The sequence below is a fragment of the Gymnoscopelus microlampas genome, assembly GCF_963454915.1.
Source record: "Gymnoscopelus microlampas genome assembly, chromosome: 4".
Classification (NCBI taxonomy): Eukaryota; Metazoa; Chordata; class Actinopteri; order Myctophiformes; family Myctophidae; genus Gymnoscopelus; species Gymnoscopelus microlampas.
Genome location: NC_139941.1, coordinates 25,814,635 through 25,841,761, shown reverse-complemented (window position 1 = coordinate 25,841,761; position 27,127 = coordinate 25,814,635). Strand labels below are relative to the sequence as shown.

The 27,127-nt window shown below is 41.8% G+C and overlaps 1 protein-coding gene across 2 annotated transcripts in view; it reads right to left on the bottom strand.

Annotated features, from left to right (window-relative positions):
* pde4d (phosphodiesterase 4D, cAMP-specific) overlaps window positions 1-27,127 on the bottom strand; it is a gene marked incomplete at its 5' end in the record, with an annotated part of 247,174 nt that overhangs the window by 199,349 nt on the left and 20,698 nt on the right. For both annotated transcript variants that reach the window (XM_084056010.1, XM_084056011.1), the window contains 2 exons: window positions 1,231-1,472; window positions 26,891-26,996. In XM_084056010.1, coding sequence (XP_083912136.1) covers window positions 1,231-1,472; window positions 26,891-26,935 — 287 coding nt within the window. The remainder of the gene's footprint in view (window positions 1-1,230; window positions 1,473-26,890; window positions 26,997-27,127) is intronic.

Here is a 27,127-nt window from a genome sequence, read left to right as displayed (position 1 = left end):
TTTAGCTATTTGTCATACAAAGAACTATAGGATTTAAGTGGTCAAGAAAGTGTAAATAAAATGTACAAATCGAACCCTCCTATTAATCATCTGTCAGGGGGTAAATTACACTGGCCATGTTTAAAAGTCAGTGACAGTAGCAACAATAGATCTAGACTATTACTTATGAGTCAGACTCCTAAAGGCTTGTGTCAGGGATCATTTAAGTAACTCTAGAGAAAATAATGACAGTGAGGGTTGAGTTCCCAAAAATAAATCAATGCCTTTCACTATGATTTATCTTGCATATCGTCGCTGTCAGGCAGAAACCTCACATCTCCAAAACTGATACTTTTCAGGAAATGGAAATTATTATTTGAATGATTTTTAAAAATTACTGATAAAAAAAAAAACACAGACAGACTTAACCACTTTCAATTTCAAAATGGCAGATCTACACGCTAAAAACACATCGCATTCCAACGTGTTGAGAGTGTGTAGATCTTCTATTTTCACAACTTTTGCACGACACTGTCATACAACAAAGTAGGTCAGAAATGTACGGGAAAAAAACATAAAACATTGAAATATGGAGACACAAGACATGTTATGAAAGAGGGAAAACATATTTGGTTTAAACCATGAGACTGGGAGATTGGGGGTTCGAATTGGGTCATACCAAATATATAAAAATGGGACCCAATGCCTCCCTGCTTGGCACTCAGCATCAAGGGTCGGATTGAGGGTAAGTCCCTGCAACATACTAGCACAGTGATATTCAACTGGCGGCCCGTGGGCCAAATCCGGCCCTAGCGGAGCTTTCTTGTGGCCCCTGGAACATATTCCAATCATGTGTCAATGTCATATTAAACGTTTTTTTTTTTTATTAGATGGTTGGTTGCACTGGATGACCATTTTGAATGTTTTTTCATAACCATTAACCGAAGCTCGTTAATGGTTAATCAACCATTAACAGATAAGAATGAAATGTAGGGCCCGGCCCGCTGGCGTAGTGGTCCGGGCACCTAGGCTACAATGTTGCGGGTTCGCACACACACACACACACACACACACACACACACACACACACACACACACACACACACACACACACACACACACACACACACACACACACACACACACACACACACACACACACACACACACACACACACACACACACACACACACACACACACACACACACACACACCCCCCCCCCCGCATACTACCCCGGTGACCAATTACCTGCTAGCATCAGCAGAGGTGATGGCAATGAGGGGCGGGGTGCGTAGTGGCAGTGTGGTAGGGCGTTGCGGCATTGTGACTGTGTCTGTCTCGGGTTTGCGGTCGCAGTAGTACTGCTCTGCCTGTCTGAAGGCCAGCGGGGGCAGCTGAATCGTCCGGCAGGAGAGCCTCCGCACCAGGAAGGGCTCCATGCAGGTGACTGGCCCTGGCTCCGGGGAGTCGGATGAGTCATCATCAGACACCTGAATGGGGGAGGGGAGGGGAGCAGAGCACAGAGAAGGAAAAAGTTGATCAACAACAAAACAAGCATGGAATACGAGATAAGCTGCCACCAGCTCTCAGTTTGCGTTTGAACATTTTGGACAGAGAGACCAACGCGACCGGCCAAGAGTGGCTTATAAGTTTCCTAGGCTGTGTGGGCATCACTTCCTGTCGAATTCATTGGATATCATTGGATATCATTGGATTTCATTGGATTTCATTGGATCAAATGGACAGGAAGTGATGCCCACACAGCCTAGGAAACTTGTGGATAGGCTACTATCTTCATGGTCGCCGCTAAAAAGCATGTGGCATGTTGAGCAGATGGAAGGAGAGGGAGTCGGAGATGAGAAAGACATTTTCAACACAAAGGACAGATATAAACATAAAGGAATTGGGTATACACAGCCTGCTAAGATATACAGCAAATAGCTAACAGACAGGGATTTACAGTATAAATAAGAAGAGAGGTGGAGCTGAGAGAATAATATCACAGCAGAGACATGACTTTAGGAATACAGTTTAGAGTATTCCTTTCAGACATCTCGGTGAGTCAGTTACCTTAGAACCTGATAGGCATTAAAATAGACTCCCCCAAAGAAAGAGGAGCATGGTAAAAGAGAGTACAGTTGCCAGAAGAGGTTAATTAAAAAGAAAAACAAGGATGTCACTGCAAAACTGGTAAACAACAATGGGCTTGAGATATGACAGAGAGAGGCCATGATGGGTACTCTGACAAGTGTTACTCTGACAATCATCCTGGAGAGAGGAGTAATTGCACTGGGATAAACTCAGACACCCGTGAGGAGATGCTCAGAGGTGAAAATTACATAGGCCTATTACACAAGAAAAAGCACATGCCAAGGTCATAAAAGAACTGAGGAGGATTGAGTCATCTATAATCTCCTCAACCACACAACCAAGTAAGACAAAAGTTCCACATCGTAGAATAAACGTGGCATTATCTAGTGTCTTAGATAGGAAGATAGACATCCTTTAATAATCCCACAGGGGAGGGGATATTCAGTTGTCATGGCAGTACCACATCCCATGTGGATATCTGGATCCACATGGGAACGGTGGCGCCAATGTCAATGGATCTCGGACTTGGTTCCAATGTGGATCTTGGACTAAACATGGCCAGCCTGTGACATCACAATGTCAGTCGTTTATGTGATCTACAACGTATGACTCACTCCAAATTTGGGCAAGATTTCAGCCCGACTTCCATTAAAATGTAAGTTGAACTTATCAAAAAGTACAAAACATAAGTGGAAGTACTTCTGTGGTCCACTGATCGGTCCAGCAGTTTGTGAGATTAGCTGACACACACACACGCACGCACGCACGCACGCACGCACGCACGCACGCACGCACGCACGCACGCACGCACGCACGCACGCACGCACGCACGCACGCACGCACGCACGCACGCACGCACACACACACACACACACACACACACACACACACACACACACACACACACACACACACACACACACACACACACACACACACACACACACACACACACACACACACACACACCACGCATGCAGACTCTCTCTTAGACAGCTAGCCTAAAACTAATACCGAAACTACTCAAAACTAAAATATAACTAAACATTTTTAAACAATAAAAACTTAAGTGAAACAAACAAACCCACTCTGGAAACTAAATGAAACTAAACTGAACAGAACAAAAAAACACAAAACGAAATAAACTAGTGAAAAATACAAAACTATAATAACGCTGGATTAGACGACTAAAATCGCGCAGTGTGCTGCAAATGAAGACAGTAGCCTACCCATTAAAGGCAAGAACAGTAAGAAAGGAGAGAAAGTCATTCTCAAGAATCTTCAAGAAAGTACTTTATATCAATATTCTATTTTAATTAAGTTGCAAAGGAAATTATATTCTTGTGAATCCATTACTGGATATCACAAAATATAAAGGAACTAATGCAAATGAACTCACTTTAATATGCAAATTGCTAATCCAGTTGCATTTCCCTGGCTCCACTAAGCACAAGAGCTGATCAATGTTCTAATCTATGCCACTGAAAGCGTTCAAGAATCTAGGCGACGGAATCATTTTGTTGGCACACGCCTCAAGTTCTCTGGGGACAGAAGGAAGGGAAATATGGGGACCTTAGCCTGTGTGGAATAATTTCTTTATTTACTGTTTAGTAAAGCCTTACTGTTGTATGTGTACTAAGCTGTGTAAGGAGCTGTCTTGTGACAAACGTTGACGTGAGGGTGTCATTAATCCTTGCCCCTATGTCCTAACTATCTGAATATTATAGAACCAAGACGCCACGTTGCATGCTGGCCTAGTATTTAGTTGATATGAGAACAGCTTGTTTCTATTACACACTCCCCTCTTATAAATGGGTATAAGTAGCCCTGCTATTAGCAGAGAACAACTTGACCACCACCCTGTGTTTTTAATGTTTTTCTCCTGTGATCTTATGTAATAAACTGTATACTATCTTAGAAATACTCAAGTGTCTCGGACAGACTGTTATCCTCAACTGATCCAGAATTCCTCAACACCTGTTAGTAACTGTGTGTAAGGCAAGGCAAGGCAAGGCAAGGCAAGGCAAGGCAAGGCAAGGCAAGGCACATTAAGCAAAGGAAACATTTATACAATGACATTAGGATGCATAAAACAAAATAAGTCAACATATACAATTACAGTGCAGAAGAGAATGAAAAAGACAAAAGAAAAGCAACTCAATCAAAGGCAGGAGTGGCAGCAGACCTGCAGTTTTCTGGGAGTTTTATCCAGATATGTGGTGCATAAAAACGAAATGCTGCTTCCCCGCATTTATTTTTGGTTTTAGGGACAGAAAGCAGACCTTTCCCAGATGACCTGAGAGATTTGCATGGTTCATGATATCGCACAAGATCAGAAATGTATTTTGTCCTTAAACCATTCAAAGTGTTATAGACCAACAGTAGTATTTTGAAATCAATTCTTTGAAACACAGGGAGCCAGTGTAAGGATTTAAGAACTGGAGAGATATGCTCCACTTTCTTGGTATTAGTAAGGACTCTAGCAGCAGTGTTCTGAATCAACTGCAGTCGTCTGATTGATTTTTCAGGAAGACCTGTAAAGACACTGTTACAGTAGTGAAGTCTACTGAAGATTTTTCTAAATCCTGCTAAGACTTAAGTCCTTTAACCCGTGCTATATTTTTTAGGTGATAGTAGGCTGACTTTGTGATTGTGTTAATGTGGCTGTTTAAATTCAGGTCTGAGTCCATGACTACACTACGGTTTTTGACTTGGCTAGAGTTTTTTTAACATTACCGATTGGAGCTGGGCGCTGACTTTTAATCTGTCTTCCTTGGCTCCAAAAACCATTACTTCAGTTTTGTCTTTTTAAATTGAAGACAATTATGGCACATCAAATTGTTGATTTGTTCAACGCATTTACTCAGTGTTTGTATTGAACCAATTGAATGGGGTGGCCATAGCTGAGTGGTTAGTGAACTCGCCAGGGGAGCCAGAGCCCCTGAAGGTCCCAGGTATGATTCCAGGCCAGGCCAGCGATGTGTCGATGTGTGTCCCTGAGTAAGACTCTTAACCCCTAATTGCTCCCCGAGCGCCGGCTCCCCAAGCGAATGGCTGCTTACTGCTCCTAGTTGGTAAATGCAGAGGACGAATTACACGTATGTGCATATACAGTGACAAAAACACCCCAAGGAGTAGGGACTATTCTAGCTATAGTCCTCTGGTGATGTAGATTTCTGTAACTATGGTATCTTATTTTGTTTTTTAACATAATCTGAGCTAGTGGGAGCATGTAGATATTGAACAGTAGAGGCCCTAGAATGGACCATTGTGGATCTCTGCATGCGAGTTTTGTCTGCACAGATGTGTAAGCGATAGATAGTATACAAAATAGATAATTTGCTTGAAATACAGCCTTTTCAATTATTTTAGGTTTGATATGGGCCTATAATAATTGTTTAATAGGGACGTGTCTAATTTATTATTTTTTAAGAGTGGCTTGATGACTGCTGTTTTCAGGGTCTGTGGGAAGCAACCTGATTGAAGAGATGTGTTGACAAATTGTCAACACATCTCGCTCGCTCGCACACACACACACACACACACACACACACACACACACACACACACACACACACACACACACACACACACACACACACACACACACACACACACACACACACACACACACACACACACACACACACACACACACAGGCCTAAGAAGAAATGGTATTGCTCCTATAGATATTGTCCAAACATCATGCAAATCAGTACACATTATCTCTATGGTCATGTGATCAAGACGGATCTGTCCGATTTTTCCTATTCCACCCTAATTGGCGAATTCCGAACATTGCTGGCCCACAATAACCTACCTGACCTGGCGGAGACCTGTGCTCCGAGGAGCACTTTTTCTAGTTTTACTTTTTCTTTTAGGCATTAACAGCCCTTCACTATTAAGTAGACCAACCATCAACATCTGCACCACAAATACTGTAGCTGATTTACAGGTAATAGATAGATTGAAAGACAGATAGACCTTTGTTGATCCACATGGTTTTCAGGTGTCGTAGAGCACAGCATTAATCACCATCTGTGTAATCCTCACACATAAGGGGACCTTAATTAAACAAATGGAGCTGTCCCTATAGATTGTTCAGAATCTTAAAGGAGAACATGCTGAAGCATTAGTTTATATCCAAGCTGATCCACAGACCACTGTGGCTGACTTTGAATGGTAAAAGTAGTAAGAGGACTGTTTATCGTTAACACAAGAGTCACATTTACGTGTGTGGTGAGGGATTTGATCCTTTGATCACCGCCCACCCTATGAGCCTGGGTCTGCCTGACGTTTCTTCCAGTTTAGGGGGAGTTTTCCAAAGCTAATGTGGCAAACATTGCTTGCTCAGGGTGGGACAATGTATATGTGGGACTCTTTATGTAAAGTGTCTTGAGACAAAATGAAATTGAATTGATGATAAGTACAACAAAAGAACAAGATTGACCTCACAGGATCAACATTCAAACATGATAAAGGGGACCACCAAAGTGGATTGATTGATTGATTGAATACTTTATTAACAGTTTGCAAAAAAGGTACAGTGGTACAGATTTATAAGGTGCTAAAAGGATAACCCAAAATAGTCCAAAGGGCTGATTTCCATTGAGGTCCTGTGTATTAAATTCATCGAAACATTTAAAGACATTTAAAGGCTTTAACGTTATTGAAGTAGTTTGACAGGTACATGGGTGTCTCGGTAGTGTTGCGTATCTTGAAGACCAGACCAGGCCCATTGCAAGTTGCTGTACTCTACCCTGAGCAGTAGCCTGACCAGTTTGTTTTGGATGTCTGAAGCCTTGTTTTTAAAGCCTTTGTGGTGCTATACCATGAGGTCTATACCATGAGGTGCATGCATAGTCAACGTGACATTGGATGAGTGTCCTCAGTGTATTCTTACTGACCAACAAGGAGATCCTGCTCAAAAATCTTGCTCTTTGGTTGACCTTTTTGGAGTCAATAAAACTCAAACAAATTAGCCAGTTTTCAGTCAAAAAGTCAGACTGAAATGCTGGGGGCCAAATCATAGGCCTCCTCTCCTGTGTCGTGACTCACCCACTACCCTGCCAAACACCTCCACCCCCACAATGCCAATTTTCCTTAAAAGAAATGAAGCCTTCATTCCTACATAAATATCCGTATTAATGGCGTCATTATAGTGAGTGCCTTATGGGGCAAGAATAATAATTGAATTATTCACAGTGCTCTTACATCGCCGTGGGGGGCAGCGACAGAATTTGATTTAATGACTGAATGAAGGCTAACTTAAGTCAGGAATAATATTGGGCTATTCATTGGACTCACACAAAACCACAATGAAAAATATACAGTTATAAATATACAATATAGCTGCAAGCAGCAATTAGCGGTTTCGAGAATAATGGCAGACTGGCAGACTGTGACAAGAGTGGCAGACTGGCAGACTGGCAGACTTTGACAGAGTGGCAGACTGGCAGACTGGCAGACTGGCAGACTTTGACAGAGTGGCAGACTGGCAGACTGTGACAGAGTGGCAGACTGGCAGACTGGCAGACTGTGACAGACTGTGGCAGACTGGCAGACTGGCAGACAGACAGACTGTGGCAGACTGGCAGACTGGCAGACAGACAGACAGACAGTGACAGAGTGGCAGACTGGCAGACTGTGACAGACTGGCAGACTGGCAGACTGTGACAGAGTGGCAGACAGACAAACAGACAGACTGTGACAGAGTGGCAGAGTGGCAGACTGGCAGACAGACAGACAGTGACAGAGTGGCAGACTGGCAGACTGGCAGACAGACAGACTGTGGCAGACTGGCAGACTGGCAGACAGACAGACAGTGACAGAGTGGCAGACTGGCAGACAGACAGACAGACTGTGACAGAGTGGCAGACTGGCAGACAGACAGACAGACAGACAGTGACAGAGTGGCAGACTGGCAGACAGACAGACAGTGACAGAGTGGCAGACAGGCAGACAGACAGACTGTGACAGAGTGACAGAGTGACAGAGTGGCAGACTGGCAGACTGGCAGACAGACAGACAGACAGACAGACAGACAGACAGACAGTGACAGAGTGGCAGACTGGCAGACAGACAGACAGTGACAGAGTGGCAGACAGGCAGACAGACAGACTGTAACAGAGTGAGAGAGAGAGAGAGAGAGAGAGAGAGAGAGAGAGAGAGAGAGAGAGAGAGAGAGAGAGAGAGAGAGAGAGAGAGAGAGAGCAAAGTGCACATGTCTGAATTAACAGGGTCATGTTTTGCATAATGCAATTTAAATGTAAACTGTGACAAGTGGGGTTTGAGCCGTGGACCTTTGGCACATGAGACTAACACTGTATTGATCAAGCTATTCAATCCACAGCCTTGGTCAGTGAGAAGGGAGAATCCAACAAAACAAAACAAAACAAAACAAAAGAGGGAATGAAGTACATCATACATTGAAAACAACTACTCTCAATAAGCGTTTCATTTAACAATTGCATGTTTATTCATTGATACAGTCACGTTGTGTGTAATGCAATTGAGTTGAGGTCTGCATGAGGTGAGATTTGAACCGGCGACGCTCTGGTATCAAGGCAGATGATTAAGCCATTGGGCCAACAGACCCGAACTGATGAAAAGGGAGTTCACACACATGACACACTTTCACGCAAATTGCTCAGAAATACTGGATTTAAATGTTTTTCAAACTGCTCAAAATTGCAGACAATCTAAGGGCGGAGTTTACTGGTTAACAATTGCACATGCATTCATTGATACAGTCATGTTGTGTGCAATGCAATTATAATGATGAATTCTACATGACGTGGGATTCGAACCAGGAACCCTGTGGTTTCAAGGCAGATGATTAAGCCATTGGGCCAACAGACCTGTACTAGTGAAAAGGGAGTTCAAACACATGACACAATTTCACGCAAATTGCTCAGAAATCCTTGGTTTAAATGTTTTTCAAACTGCTCAATATATTTCGGAATGGAAACTAGTGGAAAATAGTCGATCTACAAGCTCACAACGCGTTGCTATCTAAAAAGGTGTGAGATTGTAGATCGGCTATTTTCACAAGAAAGTATGTCATACATTAAAAAAAACTACTCTCAAAAGCATTTCGTGTTATTGTCTAAACATTGCACTTGTCTGAATTAACAGGGTCATGTTTTGTACAATGCAATTTAAATGTGAACTGTAATAAGTGGGATTCGAACCAGGGACCTTCGGCACATGAGACTCACACTCTACTGGTGGAGCTATCCAATACACAGCCTTAGACAGTGAAAAGGGAGAATCCAACAAAACAAAACAAAAGCGCGAATGAAGTACGTCATACATTGAAAATAACTACTTTCAAGTATGCATTTCTCGTCATCTTTAACAATTGCACATGTATTCATTGATATAGTCATGTTGTGTGCAATGCAATTATAATTAAGTCTACCTGAGGTGGGATTCGAACCGGCTACCCTATGGTTTCAAGGCAGATGATTAAGCGATCAAGCTATTGAACCAACACACCTGAACCTGTGAAAAAGGGCCTCAAACATGTATTTGACACAGTTTCATGCAAATTGCTCAGAAATCCTGGATTTAAATGTTTTTCAAACTGCTCAAAATTGCAGACAATCTAAGGGCAGAGCTTACTGGTCAAAGTGATACATGTGTTCCTCATGAGTCAAGGCACATGTGTAAGCAGGTTTAACGGCTGTCGGCCAAACGAGGCATGACTTTTGCCTGTTTAAAGTTTGCATTTTCAAAAAATTGCTATAGCGCCCCCCTTTGACCAATTGGAGTAAGATTGGTTTCAGTGATACTTGGAAGGACCCTCTACAATATTGCAAAGTGTCAAACAAATGTGAGTCTGCATGTATGTGTTAGGGGCAGATGAATAATTTAAAAAAAGCTGCAATTTTCATTGGCTTATAAAAGCTTAACGTTTTCACTTATGGAAAATCCGCTAAGTTACGTCTGTCGGCATTGGTCCAAAGTTCATGTGTATACAGTTTCGTACAGATTGCTCATAAATCCCAGGAGGAGTAGGCTTTTTACTGCTTTTTACTGCTTTTCATAGAATTCGAAATGGTGGGAGATCTAAAGGTCAGAGGTCAAAAGTCAAACAGTGAAAGTTGTTAGGCATGAGGAGACGCATGTGTGTATCGAAGTTTCATGGCTGTAGGTCGAACAGGGCATGAGCTGTACCTGTTCAAAGTTGGCATGTTCAATTGAGTGCTACAGCGCCACCCTTTGGCCAATGGTTGTGAGTTTCGGGTTTTCGCCGTTTGGCATAGCCCTCTACCATATTGCCGAATTTCATAAGAAGTGACCAGGCGGTTAGGCCAGAACTGGCAAAAACGGCGGAAGAATAATAATAAATATAGCTGCAAGCAGCAATTAGCGGTTTCGAGAATAATGGCAGACTGGCAGACTGTGACAAGAGTGGCAGACTGGCAGACTTTGACAGAGTGGCAGACTGGCAGACTGGCAGACTGGCAGACTGGCAGACTTTGACAGAGTGGCAGACTGGCAGACTGTGACAGAGTGGCAGACTGGCAGACTGGCAGACTGTGACAGACTGTGGCAGACTGGCAGACAGACAGACTGTGGCAGACTGGCAGACTGGCAGACAGACAGACAGACAGTGACAGAGTGGCAGACTGTGACAGAGTGAGAGAGAGAGAGAGAGAGAGAGAGAGAGAGAGAGAGAGAGAGAGAGAAAGAGAGAGAGAGAGAGAGAGAGAGGGAGAGAGAGAGAGAGAGCAAAGTGCACATGTCTGAATTAACAGGGTCATGTTTTGCATAATGCAATTTAAATGTAAACTGTGACAAGTGGGGTTTGAGCCGTGGACCTTTGGCACATGAGACTAACACTGTATTGATCAAGCTATTCAATCCACAGCCTTGGTCAGTGAGAAGGGAGAATCCAACAAAACAAAACAAAACAAAAGAGGGAATGAAGTACATCATACATTGAAAACAAGTACTCTCAATAAGCGTTTCATTTAACAATTGCATGTTTATTCATTGATACAGTCATGTTGTGTGTAATGCAATTGAGTTGAGGTCTGCATGAGGTGAGATTTGAACCGGCGACGCTCTGGTATCAAGGCAGATGATTAAGCCATTGGGCCAACAGACCCGAACTGATGAAAAGGGAGTTCACACACATGACACACTTTCACGCAAATTGCTCAGAAATACTGGATTTAAATGTTTTTCAAACTGCTCAAAATTGCAGACAATCTAAGGGCGGAGTTTACTGGTTAACAATTGCACATGCATTCATTGATACAGTCATGTTGTGTGCAATGCAATTATAATGAATTCTACATGACGTGGGATTCGAACCAGGAACCCTGTGGTTTCAAGGCAGATGATTAAGCCATTGGGCCAACAGACCTGTACTAGTGAAAAGGGAGTTCACACACATGACACACTTTCACGCACATTGCTCAGAAATCCTTGGTTTAAATGTTTTTCAAACTGCTCAATATATTTCGGAATGGAAACTAGTGGAAAATAGTCGATCTACAAGCTCACAACGCGTTGCTATCTAAAAAGGTGTGAGATTGTAGATCGGCTATTTTCACAAGAAAGTATGTCATACATAAAAAAAAACTACTCTCAAAAGCATTTCGTGTTATTGTCTAAACATTGCACTTGTCTGAATTAACAGGGTCATGTTTTGTACAATGCAATTTAAATGTGAACTGTAATAAGTGGGATTCGAACCAGGGACCTTCGGCACATGAGACTCACACTCTACTGGTGGAGCTATCCAATACACAGCCTTAGACAGTGAAAAGGGAGAATCCAACCAAACAAAACAAAAGCGCGAATGAAGTACGTCATACATTGAAAAGAACTACTTTCAAGTATGCATTTCTCGTCATCTTTAACAATTGCACATGTATTCATTGGTATAGTCATGTTGTGTGCAATGCAATTATAATTAAGTCTACCTGAGGTGGGATTCGAACCGGCTACCCTATGGTTTCAAGGCAGATGATTAAGCGATCAAGCTATTGAACCAACACACCTGAACCTGTGAAAAAGGGCCTCAAACATGTATTTGACACAGTTTCATGCAAATTGCTCAGAAATCCTGGATTTAAATGTTTTTCAAACTGCTCAAAATTGCAGACAATCTAAGGGCAGAGCTTACTGGTCAAAGTGATACATGTGTTCCTCATGAGTCAAGGCACATGTGTAAGCAGGTTTAACGGCTGTCGGCCAAACGAGGCATGACTTTTGCCTGTTTAAAGTTTGCATTTTCAAAAAATTGCTATAGCGCCCCCCTTTGACCAATTGGAGTAAGATTGGTTTCAGTGATACTTGGAAGGACCCTCTACAATATTGCAAAGTGTCAAACAAATGTGAGTCTGCATGTATGTGTTAGGGGCAGATGAATAATTTAAAAAAAGCTGCAATTTTCATTGGCTTATAAAAGCTTAACGTTTTCACTTATGGAAAATCCGCTAAGTTACGTTTGTCGGCATTGGTCCAAAGTTCATGTGTATACAGTTTCGTACAGATTGCTCATAAATCCCAGGAGAAGTGATTTTTTTACTGCTTTTTACTGCTTTTCATAGAATTCAAAATGGTGGGAGATCTAAAGGTCAGAGGTCAAAAGTCAAACAGTGAAAGTTGTTAGGCATGAGGAGACGCATGTGTGTATCGAAGTTTCATGGCTGTAGGTCGAACAGGGCATGAGCTGTACCTGTTCAAAGTTGGCATTTTCAATTGAGTGCTACAGCGCCACCCTTTGGCCAATGGTTGTGAGTTTCGGGTTTTCGCCGTTTGGCATAGCCCTCTACCATATTGCCGAATTTCATAAGAAGTGACCAGGCGGTTAGGCCAGAACTGGCAAAAACGGCGGAAGAATAATAATAATAGTGAAAGTGTAGAGATGTAATAGCTTTCGAAGCCTGATGGCTCTCGAAACCTAATGAAAGTGTAGAGATGTAATAGGGTTCGAAGCCTGATAGGCTCTCGAAACCTAATAATAGTGAAAGTGTAGAGATGTAATAGCTTTCGAAGCCTGATGGCTCTCGAAAACTAATTAAGTCTACCTGAGGTGGGATTCGAACCGGCTACCCTATGGTTTCAAGGCAGATGATTAAGCGATCAAGCTATTGAACCAACACACCTGAACCTGTGAAAAAGGGCCTCAAACATGTATTTGACACAGTTTCATGCAAATTGCTCAGAAATCCTGGATTTAAATGTTTTTCAAACTGCTCAAAATTGCAGACAATCTAAGGGCAGAGCTTACTGGTCAAAGTGATACATGTGTTCCTCATGAGTCAAGGCACATGTGTAAGCAGGTTTAACGGCTGTCGGCCAAACGAGGCATGACTTTTGCCTGTTTAAAGTTTGCATTTTCAAAAAATTGCTATAGCGCCCCCCTTTGACCAATTGGAGTAAGATTGGTTTCAGTGATACTTGGAAGGACCCTCTACAATATTGCAAAGTGTCAAACAAATGTGAGTCTGCATGTATGTGTTAGGGGCAGATGAATAATTTAAAAAAAGCTGCAATTTTCATTGGCTTATAAAAGCTTAACGTTTTCACTTATGGAAAATCCGCTAAGTTACGTTTGTCGGCATTGGTCCAAAGTTCATGTGTATACAGTTTCGTACAGATTGCTCATAAATCCCAGGAGAAGTGATTTTTTTACTGCTTTTTACTGCTTTTCATAGAATTCGAAATGGTGGGAGATCTAAAGGTCAGAGGTCAAAAGTCAAACAGCGAAAGTTGTTAGGCATGAGGAGACGCATGTGTGTATCGAAGTTTCATGGCTGTAGGTCGAACAGGGCATGAGCTGTACCTGTTCAAAGTTGGCATGTTCAATTGAGTGCTACAGCGCCACCCTTTGGCCAATGGTTGTGAGTTTCGGGTTTTCGCCGTTTGGCATAGCCCTCTACCATATTGCCGAATTTCATAAGAAGTGACCAGGCGGTTAGGCCAGAACTGGCAAAACCGGCGGAAGAATAATAATAATAATGAAAGCCAAGGAATGTAATAGGGTTCGAAGCCTTACAGGCTCTCGAAACCTAATAATAGTGAAAGTGTAGAGATGTAATAGGGTTCGAAGCCTTACAGGCTCTCGAAACCTAATTATAAAATGAGATGGTTTTCTGTGTCTGATATTTGCTCAGCCTTCATGAATGGCACTTTTTTGCGTGACATTTACGCAGGCTTCCTTCATGAAGGTGGATATCATATCATTGACTACAATAAAGTAAGCTCTTGACATTAGCAAACACGTGTGTGTGTGTGTGTGTGTGTGTGTGTGTGTGTGTGTGTGTGTGTGTGTGTGGGGGGGGGGGGGAGGGGGGCCGGGTGTATCCGCCAGGAGAGGGGGTCCTCCTCTCCTGGCTTTTAAAGTTGTACTGATTCTTAATGAAAATATTCAAAGGGAGAGACATAGAAAGAACTTTGCATAAAACATTTGTTTAAAGAGTCTGCATTAGGACACTTGGTCCACATTAGTACACCAATAGAAATATCTCTGTATCCATTACAAAGAGGTATTTTGCTGCTTTGAATCTAGCTTGCTGACTCACCATCTGTACTTTCAGGTGTACTTTTTCTATATAGAGGCAATTATGTCCTTGAAGGTTTGTGGAACCAGTCTTTTTGTGGCCTTTGAGACAGATTATTGAACAAGCAGAGCCAATTTATTCTGTAAATTTGTTTCCCTGAAGTGACCATTCCATAACCAGGATATACATGTTCTCCTGTCTTCTCCCTTAGGCTTAAACTAAAGGACCATGAATCATTTTCTTTATCACTTTCCTACTCCTGTAAGTCCAACTATGTTAGGTAGTTTCATAACTGTGGATTTATCGGTTGAAATGTTGTCACTCCCCCAGGCATCATTTGGCATTAATTAATTCTAATTGACCTTTTTTCTGTTGACCTTTTTTCTAAGATCAATTTCCTCTCATGGAAGACATGGAACTTCAAGACAACACACCCCCCAGTGAGTTGAATTGAGTCTGTTGTTAATGATTATGCTCTTATCTTAAAATGAGTTCATAGAAAAAAGGGTGCATCAGTCATTTGCATTAAGTCAGACTTGTATCCATCTACTGAGAGTATCTGAGAATAACCATTCCCGATTATAGGTAAGGGCCGTTGCCTCACTGAATCAAGCCCTGACGTATAAAAAAGACTGACACAATCACTTCAGTACAGGATGAACATGAATTTGACACTTAAATGTGCACACTACTGTCTTCCCAACAAACAGATCAGATCAGATCAGTTTGCCCTACACAAACGTGTAGGGCAAACCGATATTTCCAGGTAGAATGTCTATTGTTTACACAATAAACTGGTGGGAAGTTGGTTGGATCAGCGGATCGCTCCAAAATATAGACAAAACTGTAAATCTGCATAAATGGAGTACATACTGATGTCATCAATATGATGTCATAGGGCTGCTGACATGATAGACCCGCCTGGACTCCATATTTGGGCATAAGAGAGACACAGACAGACAGATACAGAAATCCCCATATATCGCATTAGAAGGGACACAGACAGACGGGTACAACTGGTACTCTGACAACGGGTACTACGGGTATTGCATAACCCGGTGGGTCATGCATTTCCAACGTGCATCGTTCCAGACTTTCATCATTCCCGAATAGGCCGTGGCATCGTTTTATGTCAAACACTTTATTTCTAATACTCAATAACAATGCAAAAGTGTCCTGTTCTCTCAGAAATAAGGTTAATGCTACAATGCGACGTTGCCGGCTTTATCTACCCGGAAATACATTTTTTTTTGTGGTGATGTCATGATGATTTGGTCTTTTGACCTTAGGGAAATATTAAATCTGGGACACCACAAAGTATTTCTATAAATAGGACCTACACTGGTCAGGTTATAATACAGTGCCAACATGAAATTACTGTAGTCTTAGTTCATTCAGTAAGGGCTTGACCATGACAAGTCTCAATGGATTAGAATGAGGGAAAATATCAAACTCATTATTTTGTCTTCTTTACCCAGTGAGATTAACCTTTCATCTCCGTGGCCGTTATTCATATTGTTCTCAAGACCGGATTACATTACATGTCCCTCAGGTCAAAAGACTGCTTTTAGTTTTTGTGTTTTTCAAACCACAATGCAATTACAATATTGAATCCCTGATATGATGAGGACATCTTATAATTATGCTTAGAACTGATGAAGATTGATGTTTGTGTTCTTATTGTCTCGATTTACGTTTGTTTTTGTTTTGTTATTTGTTTTATTTACTTCATTTTTTATTTCATTTTATTTTATTTTCCTATCTGCCCGTTAGAATCTCTTGATTGAAAATAAGGGTACACCACTCAATGTATTCCTGAGAACATAAATAAAGATTGAATGAATGAAAGAATGAATCTCCGTGCTCTGAATTTAGCAGTTGATTTTGATCAGAGAATGAATCTTAAATGGATTCTGAACTGAGCCCCGGGCCAGAGCGCTGTGAGAGTAGTGACTAAGGTACTAGAGGGACACAAACCCGAGAAGGGGAGAGATAAGAAAGAGAGATTGAAATAAAATAGAAGGGGATGGAAAAATCACCTAGTTGAACAAACTATTGAGTTCCACCATTTCACTGCTGTATGTGGCTCTTTGTTTTGGAAAACCAACAGTACACTGGAGCCAAAGAGGAAATAAGATGGGAGCTTTATCTGCAGGGCTCATTTTATTGAGATACTGTCGACTCTCTGACTTTGCTTTCCATCTACAGAATGGTACAGTTTGTGAAGTGGACCACATTATTTTGTCCAGTCTGATATCCTTGACTCATGTTTCTTTGAATCTAAACACAATGGGTTTGCCTAGCAGATGTAGACTCGCTGATACAGTGTCTCTAATAAAACTGGTTTATTATGTCCCTGCTTGGTGAGGGATATTGGTATTTACAACGTTACTGCCTGGCCGAGCAGTTCACTTTGTGTCACTCACATACAGTAGCTTTAAAACACAAGGCCTGTGACACCCTAGAGGTTCTTGATTCCTCTGTAATAAAAAATAATTAAGAAAATTGTTCATTAAAGGGATCCCTGGCCTTATATGCCTTAATCTTAAAGGGGCTACACCATGAATTTCATTTTTTTTTAGGTTTTTAGTATTTTTTGGGCTCCCCAGTGTCTCTTGTACCCAAAACATTTTTTTTTTTAACATTCAGTCATTCATGCTCATTTCATGGATTTCCTGAATGGGCGTGTCTGAACAGGCCATTTCAGAATGGCTGTGCAAGTGATGTCACTTGCACTGATTTTGCATTGACGATGGCCAGACAGAATTGCTCAGTAGCCCCCCCCTGCCCAATAGGACGTTTTGGTATTGCAGCTGAAAAAGCTTGGAATGACAGACAGTCAGATTGTGAGAAAAAATATCTGGATGTTTTTTAGGCTTACAACCTGTTTAAAACGTATTAGGGGGCAATATTTATATATAATATTTTTTTTTTTAATTCATGGTGTAGCCCCTTTAATATTAAAATTGGCTTAAGGGAGGACCCGTTGTCACGTTCATGTCACTATGACCCAGCCATAAACCATATAATGACTTCCCAATGCGACTACGCCCAAATAATGTGTTGTATAACCTCAATGTGTCGTCATGGCATCAGGCGCAAACAAATCAGTCAGCTCCATATATAGGAACAAAAGGTGGCATGCCCATATATGAGCATATACTGATGGCATCTGTGATCTCCATATGGGCATAAAAGGGACATGGACTGACAGATACAGAGATCTCCATACAGTATATGCAATGTAGTTGTGAAGGCCGAATAGCGGCCTGAACCTCTACGCGGGCCGAACCTCTAGTATATATACATTATAATTGCCCTCTATATAACTAACATTCTTCAAAACACCTTCAATATTTTATTTATCAAAGGTGTCAAGAACCTTCTATCTATGATTTTTTTCTTGATTTGAGCACCAAATTGTGGTTAAAATCTATTTAGTTACTTTCTATTCTGGACTTGGGGTAGCCAGTGAAGTACGGCTAACACCGGAGTTATGTGTGCTCTGCGGGTGAGAATTCTGGCCGCCGCATTCTGCACTAGTTGAAGTCGAGATATTGACGAACGGCTCAGGGTGGTCCGTTACAGTAATCAAGACGGGATGAGACAAAAGCGTGCATGATTTTTTCCAGGTCTTGAGAAGTGAGAATTGATTGATTTTCAATGTTACGTAGATGGCAAAAGCAGGACTGGGTAACCTTTTTAACATGGAACTCAAAGGTCATATGATTGTCGAAAAAGACACCCAGGTTCTTCGCTGTCTGTTTGACATTGGTTGCCAGTGGACCAAGGGACAGCCGAACTGCATTTGAGCTAATCTCAGGGCCTATATGATGAGGATTTCAGTTTTGTCTGCATTAAGTTGTAAGAAATTTTGTGCCGTCCAGTTGTTAATGCCAGTTAAACAGTCATGCGTGACTGTGAGTTCACTGAGGTAATCTTGCTTGAATGAGAGATACAGCTGTATATCATCAGCGTAACAAAAATGCCTTCAAAGCTGTTAATAAGAGTGCCAAGGGGGAGCATAAAGAGGGAGAACAGGACTGGACCAAGTATGGATCCCTGGGGGACCCCACAGGTCAAGGGAGCTGAGGAGGAAACATAAGGATATCACTAGAGACTCTAAGGAGTGCAGTTTCAGTGCTGTGCTTCTGGCGGAAGCCGGACTGAAACTTATCAAATGTATTATTATTATTGAGAAACTTTAACAAGGGTTTAACCAGAGTTTTAATAACGGCAAAAAGAGCTTTTGGCATATTCTTGTTAAGATTTATCAGATTGGAGAAATATGCAGTTCTTGCATTCTCAATTTTGTGATTAAAAGCAGACAGAAGTTCCTTCATGCGGATGAAGTGAACTGTCTCCTTAGACTTTTTCCACCTTTCTGCATTCTCTTTTTAGGCTGTGGATGTCATCGTTCATCCATGGGGATGAGTTAAGGGCACCAGCACATTTCTTTTTTGTTTTTGAGGGGGACAACTAAATCTAGGGCAGACAAACATAAATGATTAAAATGGCAGACGAGGTCATTGGTGTCAGTTGGAACTGTCACATCTTTAAGGTCTGAAAAAAACGAGGAAAGTTTTTCAGCAGAGCAGCTGTTGAGAGTGCGAGAGTGGATTGAAAGTTTGATGGGTTGGGTCTCAGCAATAAAATCTATGTTAAGAAGAATATATTTGTTGTCAGAGAGAAATAACTCACCCAAACATAGATTATTATTGAGGATCACGCCCAGCATAAAAACTAAGTCCATCCTTTCATAGATGGACTAATCACCTGGTTGATGTTCTTTGTCTGCATGTGTAGCAGAGTGGCTCATAGCCTCTGCCTGAAGACCAAAAGCCTAAAATCTCCCCCAGCCAAGGGGAATTCCCCTTTAGTGGTTAAGATGTTTGGCTTTAGTGTCCCTTCCCGTGCAGGAGACCAAGGTTCACTACTTTATTATTTTTATGTCAATTTAAACAGACATGGGGGCCACTGTCATTTAAATCCCCTGGCTTATTTGTGTTCCCTGTCCGCCTCTGTACAAACATAATTGACACAAGGAATTAATACTCATCCAACCCTTCCATCCATTGCCTGATGCTTTTTCATACACACGCACAATCTCAAAGCATTGTCATCACACATACCAACCAACCACACACACACAGAAAAAAATGGAAGGAGGTACAGTAGGGCTTGCTCTACTGAGCACACCTTTTGAGCTAAACCTGGTTGTCGTCCTTCACCTAGCCACCTGGGGTAAAATTACAGCTCTTGGCTGTGGAACAGTAGTTCTCTGGGTAGATTAATTTGTCTATACAATGAAGTTCAAGATATTGACTTTCTGGTAAGTGGATTTGACATGCCCCTCACCAGTGACCAAAGAAGATGTGACAACAGATATGGCATCAACAACAAGACTGAAGCTAACTAACAGCATCCAAATGTGTGGGATACAGATGTAGCTATTTATTTGATGTTGAGACTTTCAGGCAGTGATGCAGCAGCCGGTGGTTAGAGGTAAATGTGAAAGAAGAGGCATAGATCTCATGGATGGGTGGATGTGAAAAGAAGTAAACAGGTTCTTTGTAAAGAAGAAAGTTCTGGGGGGAAATGTGAATCAGACTCCCTGATATAATACCCCCCCCCCCCCCCCCAATTTGTCACACAAAGAATGGAACAAGATGTTTTTTCGCTGAATGTGACTGAAAAGAAAATGTTGCATAGGGTGCATTGCCTTTCTGCAATACTGTAGGCCCTTACATCCACTGGGACTTGATTCTGCACCACTCATCTGAAAACCTCCTTTGAGAATTCATCACAACACTCCGGAATGTTAATTTAACTCATCGGTTTTTACACTGTCAAATTTAACATTCCAGATTTCGTACCAGGTCTCTAGTGAAATCAGAGAAAGCAGTACATATATTATCAAGCACTGTACCTCTGCTCTATTTGCTACTGCTGTTGTATGTTGCTGTCACTCTGAAAATGTAGTGCATACGCAGTACACTCCGGGTACTGCAAGACAGGTAAACAGAATACTATGTCATACTGTCTTGTTGTTGTTTTCATTTAGTCTCAGAGAGAAGTGGGATACTATGATTAAGTGTGTGGAAAAGAGCTGGGTACTGAAGAAATAGCAGTACAACAGCATCACCTACATTAAGTATGGTGAGGAGAGGGCTTTGACTTTTGTTTTCAGGAATGCGAACACTAGACGTCATATTTAGCTGCCTGGGGCTGAATGACAGTTCATACTGCGATTGGCATGGTTTCTAGTCCTACTAGGAGGCCCTGCCTTTCTAAACATGTCCAGACTAAATGTTATGATAAGAGAAAGGATATAAGAGAGACAAAATGTAAGTCTATGAAACCACACAGAGGATCTTGTGCCATCGCCAGCCCTTATAAGGCATAGCATTAATGTCTAAACTTTGATCTTTTTTATCTGCAAAGAGGGGATGATTATGTGTACTAATCATGTATAATTGAAATTAGGCTATCTTAGACACAAGCAGTGTAACAGGTTCAAGGGATTTCAAAGGGTTGTGATGACACTCAATGGTATCATCAGTTGCTAACCACCCATTGTTCAAGTGAAAGATGAAAGAAACGTCACTACCTCTATTCTGCACCCACCAGACAGAGTCCACAGCCAATTTTATAAGCATCACGCCCTGCAACCGAGCTCGGCTGCACACGGCTAAACAGCTTTATGCAAGAGTTATCACACTAATCAAAGCCAATAAGGTGTGAAACGAGAGCTGTGAACAGCAATTAATACAGAGGCTTCCTCTATACATACTGTACTGTAACTGGTTTGTGTGACTGCCTGTACATGTACTTACAATACAAAAACAGGAGCACAGCAGGCAGACAGATGGAAGTATAGGCAGAAAGGAATGGATAAAAAAAAAAAACTAGAAAAGTGTGAGAGTGTAGGTCTCCGCAAATTAAGTCAGTCATAGCCAACTGGAATGGAATATGAAAAATCTGACAGATACATCATGATCACATGACTCCAGAGATGTGTGTACCGATGTGTGTCAGATTTGGACAAAATCTGTAGGAGTAGCGAAGTGAGAAAAAAAAATCAGCCGAACGGAGCGAATCAGTCTGGATCCCGGGCTAACACAAAGTGTGATTTGCACATTTTACTACTGGGAGTGAGCGTGGCAAGTTTCACGGCGATCGGATCCAATGGTGCCTGATTAGGAGCAGAGAACAGACGGACACACTGAGTCGGACACATGGACGGACAGACAGGAGTGAAAAAAATTGTCTCCGGCCTGGCGGCAGGCAATAATGTTTGGCAGGCTTGGTGGAGGGTGGGGGGCGGCATATTTCTTATTAATTCTCTGTATGTTTTACATTTTTATGGAGCTAATCTAATTACCTTTTTCAAATATGCAGTAGATTGTTCCACACTCTCTGCAATAAATGAACAGGTTGATAAGGTGGGGCTCAAAAAACATTAACACTGTTTACACTCAGCCCCACATATCAGTAACACATCAGTAAAACTGCTACAGTATGATCAATCTTCACTTAGTCGGCATGATAGTTCAATGTGTCGTGGCTCTGTGTACGATGTCTGCCACAGAGGTTTTGGAGTCAGACAAATTGTTATGTGTCATCTGTGCCTCGGTGCTCTTGTCCCCCATCCATTCTCCTCATCTTGCTCAGTCATCTTGCAGTTACATCGTGTCATTTCCCCTCATACAGCTCATTCTTCAGTCACATTTCCAAACGTCACATGATGTCTCCCCTGCTCCTTCTCTCTCCGAAGTCGATGACTGCATACAATGACCCCATCGGTGCCCCTGTCTGAATACCCAGAATGTGTTTTCCCAGTCAGAATTCCCCAGAATTTCCCCCTCTCATCATACCCCTTTGCAGACACATCATCCCTGTTGTTATCCCTCCTCATCCTTTGTTCCTCTGCTCAACCTGTTCCCCTCTTCTCATCCTGTTCCCCTTTCCTTGTCCAAAAGATGGTCTGTGGTGCCTGGATGTCCCCCTGCTGGGCCCTAATTGTTTATTAAGATGTGTACGGCAGGAGACAGAGTGATGTCTGGCCTGTCTCCACTGCCTCATCACACCCTCACTCACACAGCCACAGTGTCACGTCTGTGACACAGTCACATCTGCGTAGCCATGGTGATGCTCATAAGGTGACTCATGACAACTGGACAGCCCCCAAGAGCCTGTATTATGTATACAGTGTCCAAGAAAATGGAATCACACACAGCTTGAGGTATTTTCCCACTTATGTCAACAGCTGAAAAGGGCAAAATTGCAGATGTGAAACATCTGGGAAGGCAGTGACTCATAGAGTGGCTGCTTGAGAATTTGAAGGTTCCTGGCTCCCAATGGCTTAGTGTCGTAAGATATTTTGGGGGAATTTTCAAGCATTTATTTGATATAGATATAGATATAGTGGAGAGAGACAGCAAATGGCAGGTGAGAGAAATTGGGAAGGACAGGCAGCAAAGGGCCTCGAGTCGGATTCCAACCAAGGTTGGCTGCATGAGGACTGCGCCTTCACGGTACGTGCTCTACCAGGTGATCCACCAGGACGCCCCAGTGTCAAAGTGTCCTTAATTGAGTAAGACACTTAACCCATTCAATCCGGGAACGCATCTGTGTCATTTCAGATTTTAACTATAACCATTATTTTATACTTTGGCTATTCAAAAATAGCAGATATACATAGCATAGATATGATAGCAGATATACAAGCTCATAGATCTGCTATTTTTTTTTAAAATCGTGAACATTTGTGCAAATCTTTGAATATATATTTTTAAAGAGAACATTTGTAACTTAAATCTTTGCTCCTGGGGGTCCCTGGAACTAAATATTTTGAGATGGGGGTCCTCGGCCAAATACATATCACTTTGGGGGTTCTTGACATGAAAAAGTTTGAGCACCACTGATATAGCGACATACGTTTATCAGAAACCTGTTAGGACTTAGAAGACATGTAGATGCGTTCCCGGATTGAATTAACCTGACTCAGCCAGATGGGCGGTATTGAGTTACTCAATACCGCTTGAGTTACCAATACAGCCTCCATCTGAGATCGCTCAGAGATTGGAGTTTAAACCGACCCGCACCCAGTCGAACCAATCAGCGGCAGCTACGGGCGGGATCTTGGCGAGGCCGGGTGTGACACCATCGAGAAGCGCCTTCTGTGTGATGAGTGAATGTAATGCACCGTTTAACCATTTACCGTTTACATTTCATGGTCAGTTGCAGTAGCCCTGCTTTACACAGGTAGAGCTTTAATTGCATTCCAACAGCACCTAGGTTACAATACAGTATTACTCAAAAAGCTGTGGTAGGTGATAACGTACACTGAGGTGGTCATTATTGGAAAATAAATCCTGAAGAGGCGAAGCATTAGTGACACAAAGCGGAGGTCCTGCTTTGCCCTGAGGGGCTTCATTTTCCAATAATGACCACCTCGCTGTACATTATTCTCCTTATTACACAGCTACTTACAAACAAATCAATCAATCGTTTAACATACAACATTGATTTAGAAATGGTGTTATTAGCTTAAAGCTTCCGCTTCCATAGGAACATAAACAGAGGCAGAACACTGGTTTGTTATTGAGAACAGCAGTGTGCTATCAGGAAATAACCAGGAAATAACAGAATTGAGTAGTCAACAAAGCCATATAATAATATATAGTAAGCATACTATATTAAGTATAGTATATTGTGACAGGCTCAAAGGAAGGACAGATATGGCAGGCAAGGTTTTTATATTACAGTTCTCTTTATTCCCATGAGCTCTACATACTGCTTGCCAAGCCTTAAGTGTAATAGTTAGCCACAAGAAGGAAACAAGTGCACATAAAAGCATGTCATGACAGAGGCTCTGTCTCGCCTCCTGAATGTGTGCGATTTATCCTGTGTGCATCGATTAATTTGATGCTTAACAAGTGAGACTGCTACAGTATATATACTGTGTGTGTGTGTGTGTGTGTGTGTGTGTGTGTGTGTGTGTGTGTGTGTGTGTGTGTGTGTGTGTGTGTGTGTGTGTGTGTGTGTGTGTGTGTGTGTGTGTGTGTGTGTGTGTGTGTGTGTGTGTGTGTGTGTATTATATTGAAATTTGCATACATTTACATACAATTTAACAACATGAACTACCAATAATACCACTTCTATAAGGATCACTGGCCAGCAGACAGGTGTGAGAGGAGGCATTTATGGAAATGTGGAGGAGCTGAAGGTGAGCATTTGACATTCCTCTAATTAAAATGTGGCAGTTGCATTGTGGCTGTTTCACCCACTTTTTTAAACCCCACACATTAAGAAGATACATGCTCTGGTTGTCTGTGACATATCATGTCTGAGCCACAGTGCCAAGGGGAATTAGCAATGTGAGCCTGAAAGACTTGCATATTCGCATTACATTTGATCTAGTTTCGCTACCCAGATCTCTAAGTCCACACTTTGTTACACCTGTGCAGTGCAGTACATTTGATTTTGAACTTAAAGGGATATTTCACTTTCAAACATGCTTGGGGTCATTTTAACATCTACTCAGGCTTTTGTGAGCACCCAGACAGTTTTTAAGTTGCTTGATTCAGTATTTAGATATTTGATATTCATTTTATCAGACACAATCCCTATACAAACCCATTGTAACTTCAAACTCCAATTTTAATAATCGAAAACACCCGTCCTTGGTTCTGGTGACTCATACTGCCCTCCTAATATGTGAGGGGGCCATGCTTTTTCGGTAACATGAATTTTCATAACGTTTTTTATTGCATTTTATTTTTTTCATTTTCCAAAAAATATATAAAAAAGAAATGAAAAACATATTTGAAGAAACACGGCCCGTCACAAGTTACAATGGGTTTGTATAGGAAACAAAAGGTGTGCTGAATCTAGAATTTTAATTAAGCATGACATGTCATCTCTTTCTGTTACAAGGCATATACAAAACCCCAGCTACTATAGGGATAGCTGTTTGAGTTACAGTTGTTATATGAATGGAGATGAAAGCCTATGAGAATAAAAAGAAAAAAGACATACGTGGCCATCAAAGAAATAGCCTACTGTATGGATGGCTGCATATTGGATTACCTTTCAATCTCAGGGACAGACAATCTCATAAAAGACATGCATACTCTCTCTCGTGTGTGCACGCACGCACGCACGCACACACACACACACACACACACACACACACACACACACACGCACACGCACGCACGCACACGCACACGCACACGCACACGCACACACACATGCAAAAAAAATCGTACTTTAATGAAGGGATAGAGTTCAACTTCATGTCTCAGGTGTAGATATCATTCTGCAAAGGCTAGTCAAGGACTAATGACATACAAATCCTTTCATGCTAATAAAGACTACATGTTCCCAGAGGCCAAGTATTTTTTCTTTGTCAGGCTCAATCCCACAAGCCTTGTGCTCAGACTGCTCACCAGCCTGATATCATAAAATGACCTACTGTAGATGAAATTCTACGTTCTATATAGTATGAATATTAGATGAAAAGATGAGACTAAGTTGCAAAAAAAAGCCAGTCGAAACAAACAGTGGTGTATGAAGTACTTGAAAGCCATACTTTCAAAGTTGTGCGGTCTTGCCCTCAACTTGGTAAATGTAAAAACCTATAGATATAGTATAGATCCTCAAAATACTGTTACTTCACAACGCTGGAAACAGAATTCAGGAGTGAGTCGAGTGACATACAATATTACACTAACTGGTCATCCCTTAGGAGTCACAGTTGCCGTTAGTTTCCAGATTGGACTTTGGAACAACCAGAATGGCTCTGACTGAGAATCTCATGCTGCACCACTGGCTCATATTATGGAGTTACAGTAAAAGGTTTAAAAGCAATTATTACAAATTCTCACAGACTCACAGGTAACTGGTGACAGGATACAAGTAATATAAAATTGAACAGCAACAGTGTTTTGAACAAGATGAAGGTGTGCAAGATACATTGTTACCAATACGAGAAGTACAGGAAGATACACTGGTCTAAGCAATATGTGATGAAGGCATGAATAACAGTTTCCAAGTATTTTGCACATTGTAGAGTAGTAATATTTTCATCTTAAAGGACCGCTTCACCCATTTTCATATAATTGTTACCTGTTACCTATCCACTTCGTTTTTACTTCTTGTGTGCAACATTCTTTTATGATGAAGTGGGGCATTCATTTACGAAAAAAACCTGAAAAGACAAAATGGAGATACAAGGTTTCTGCCCGACACTAACGAGAAAAAAAAGAAGTCATCCACTCACACTGTCCCTCTGGCTGTCGTCCCCGGACCGGTCATTCTTTTGCATGGTGCGTGCCACCTCTGAAAATGGGCAGGACTCAGCCACACAGAATGAAACAGACAGGGACCTGGCAAGAAAAAACAAAATATTGGGTTATTTTGTACAACTCCACCTTTTTCCCAGTTTGTTCCAAAATTGCATTGCTGTCTATATGTGTGTGTGTGTGTGTGTGTGTGTGTGTGTGTGTGTGTGTGTGTA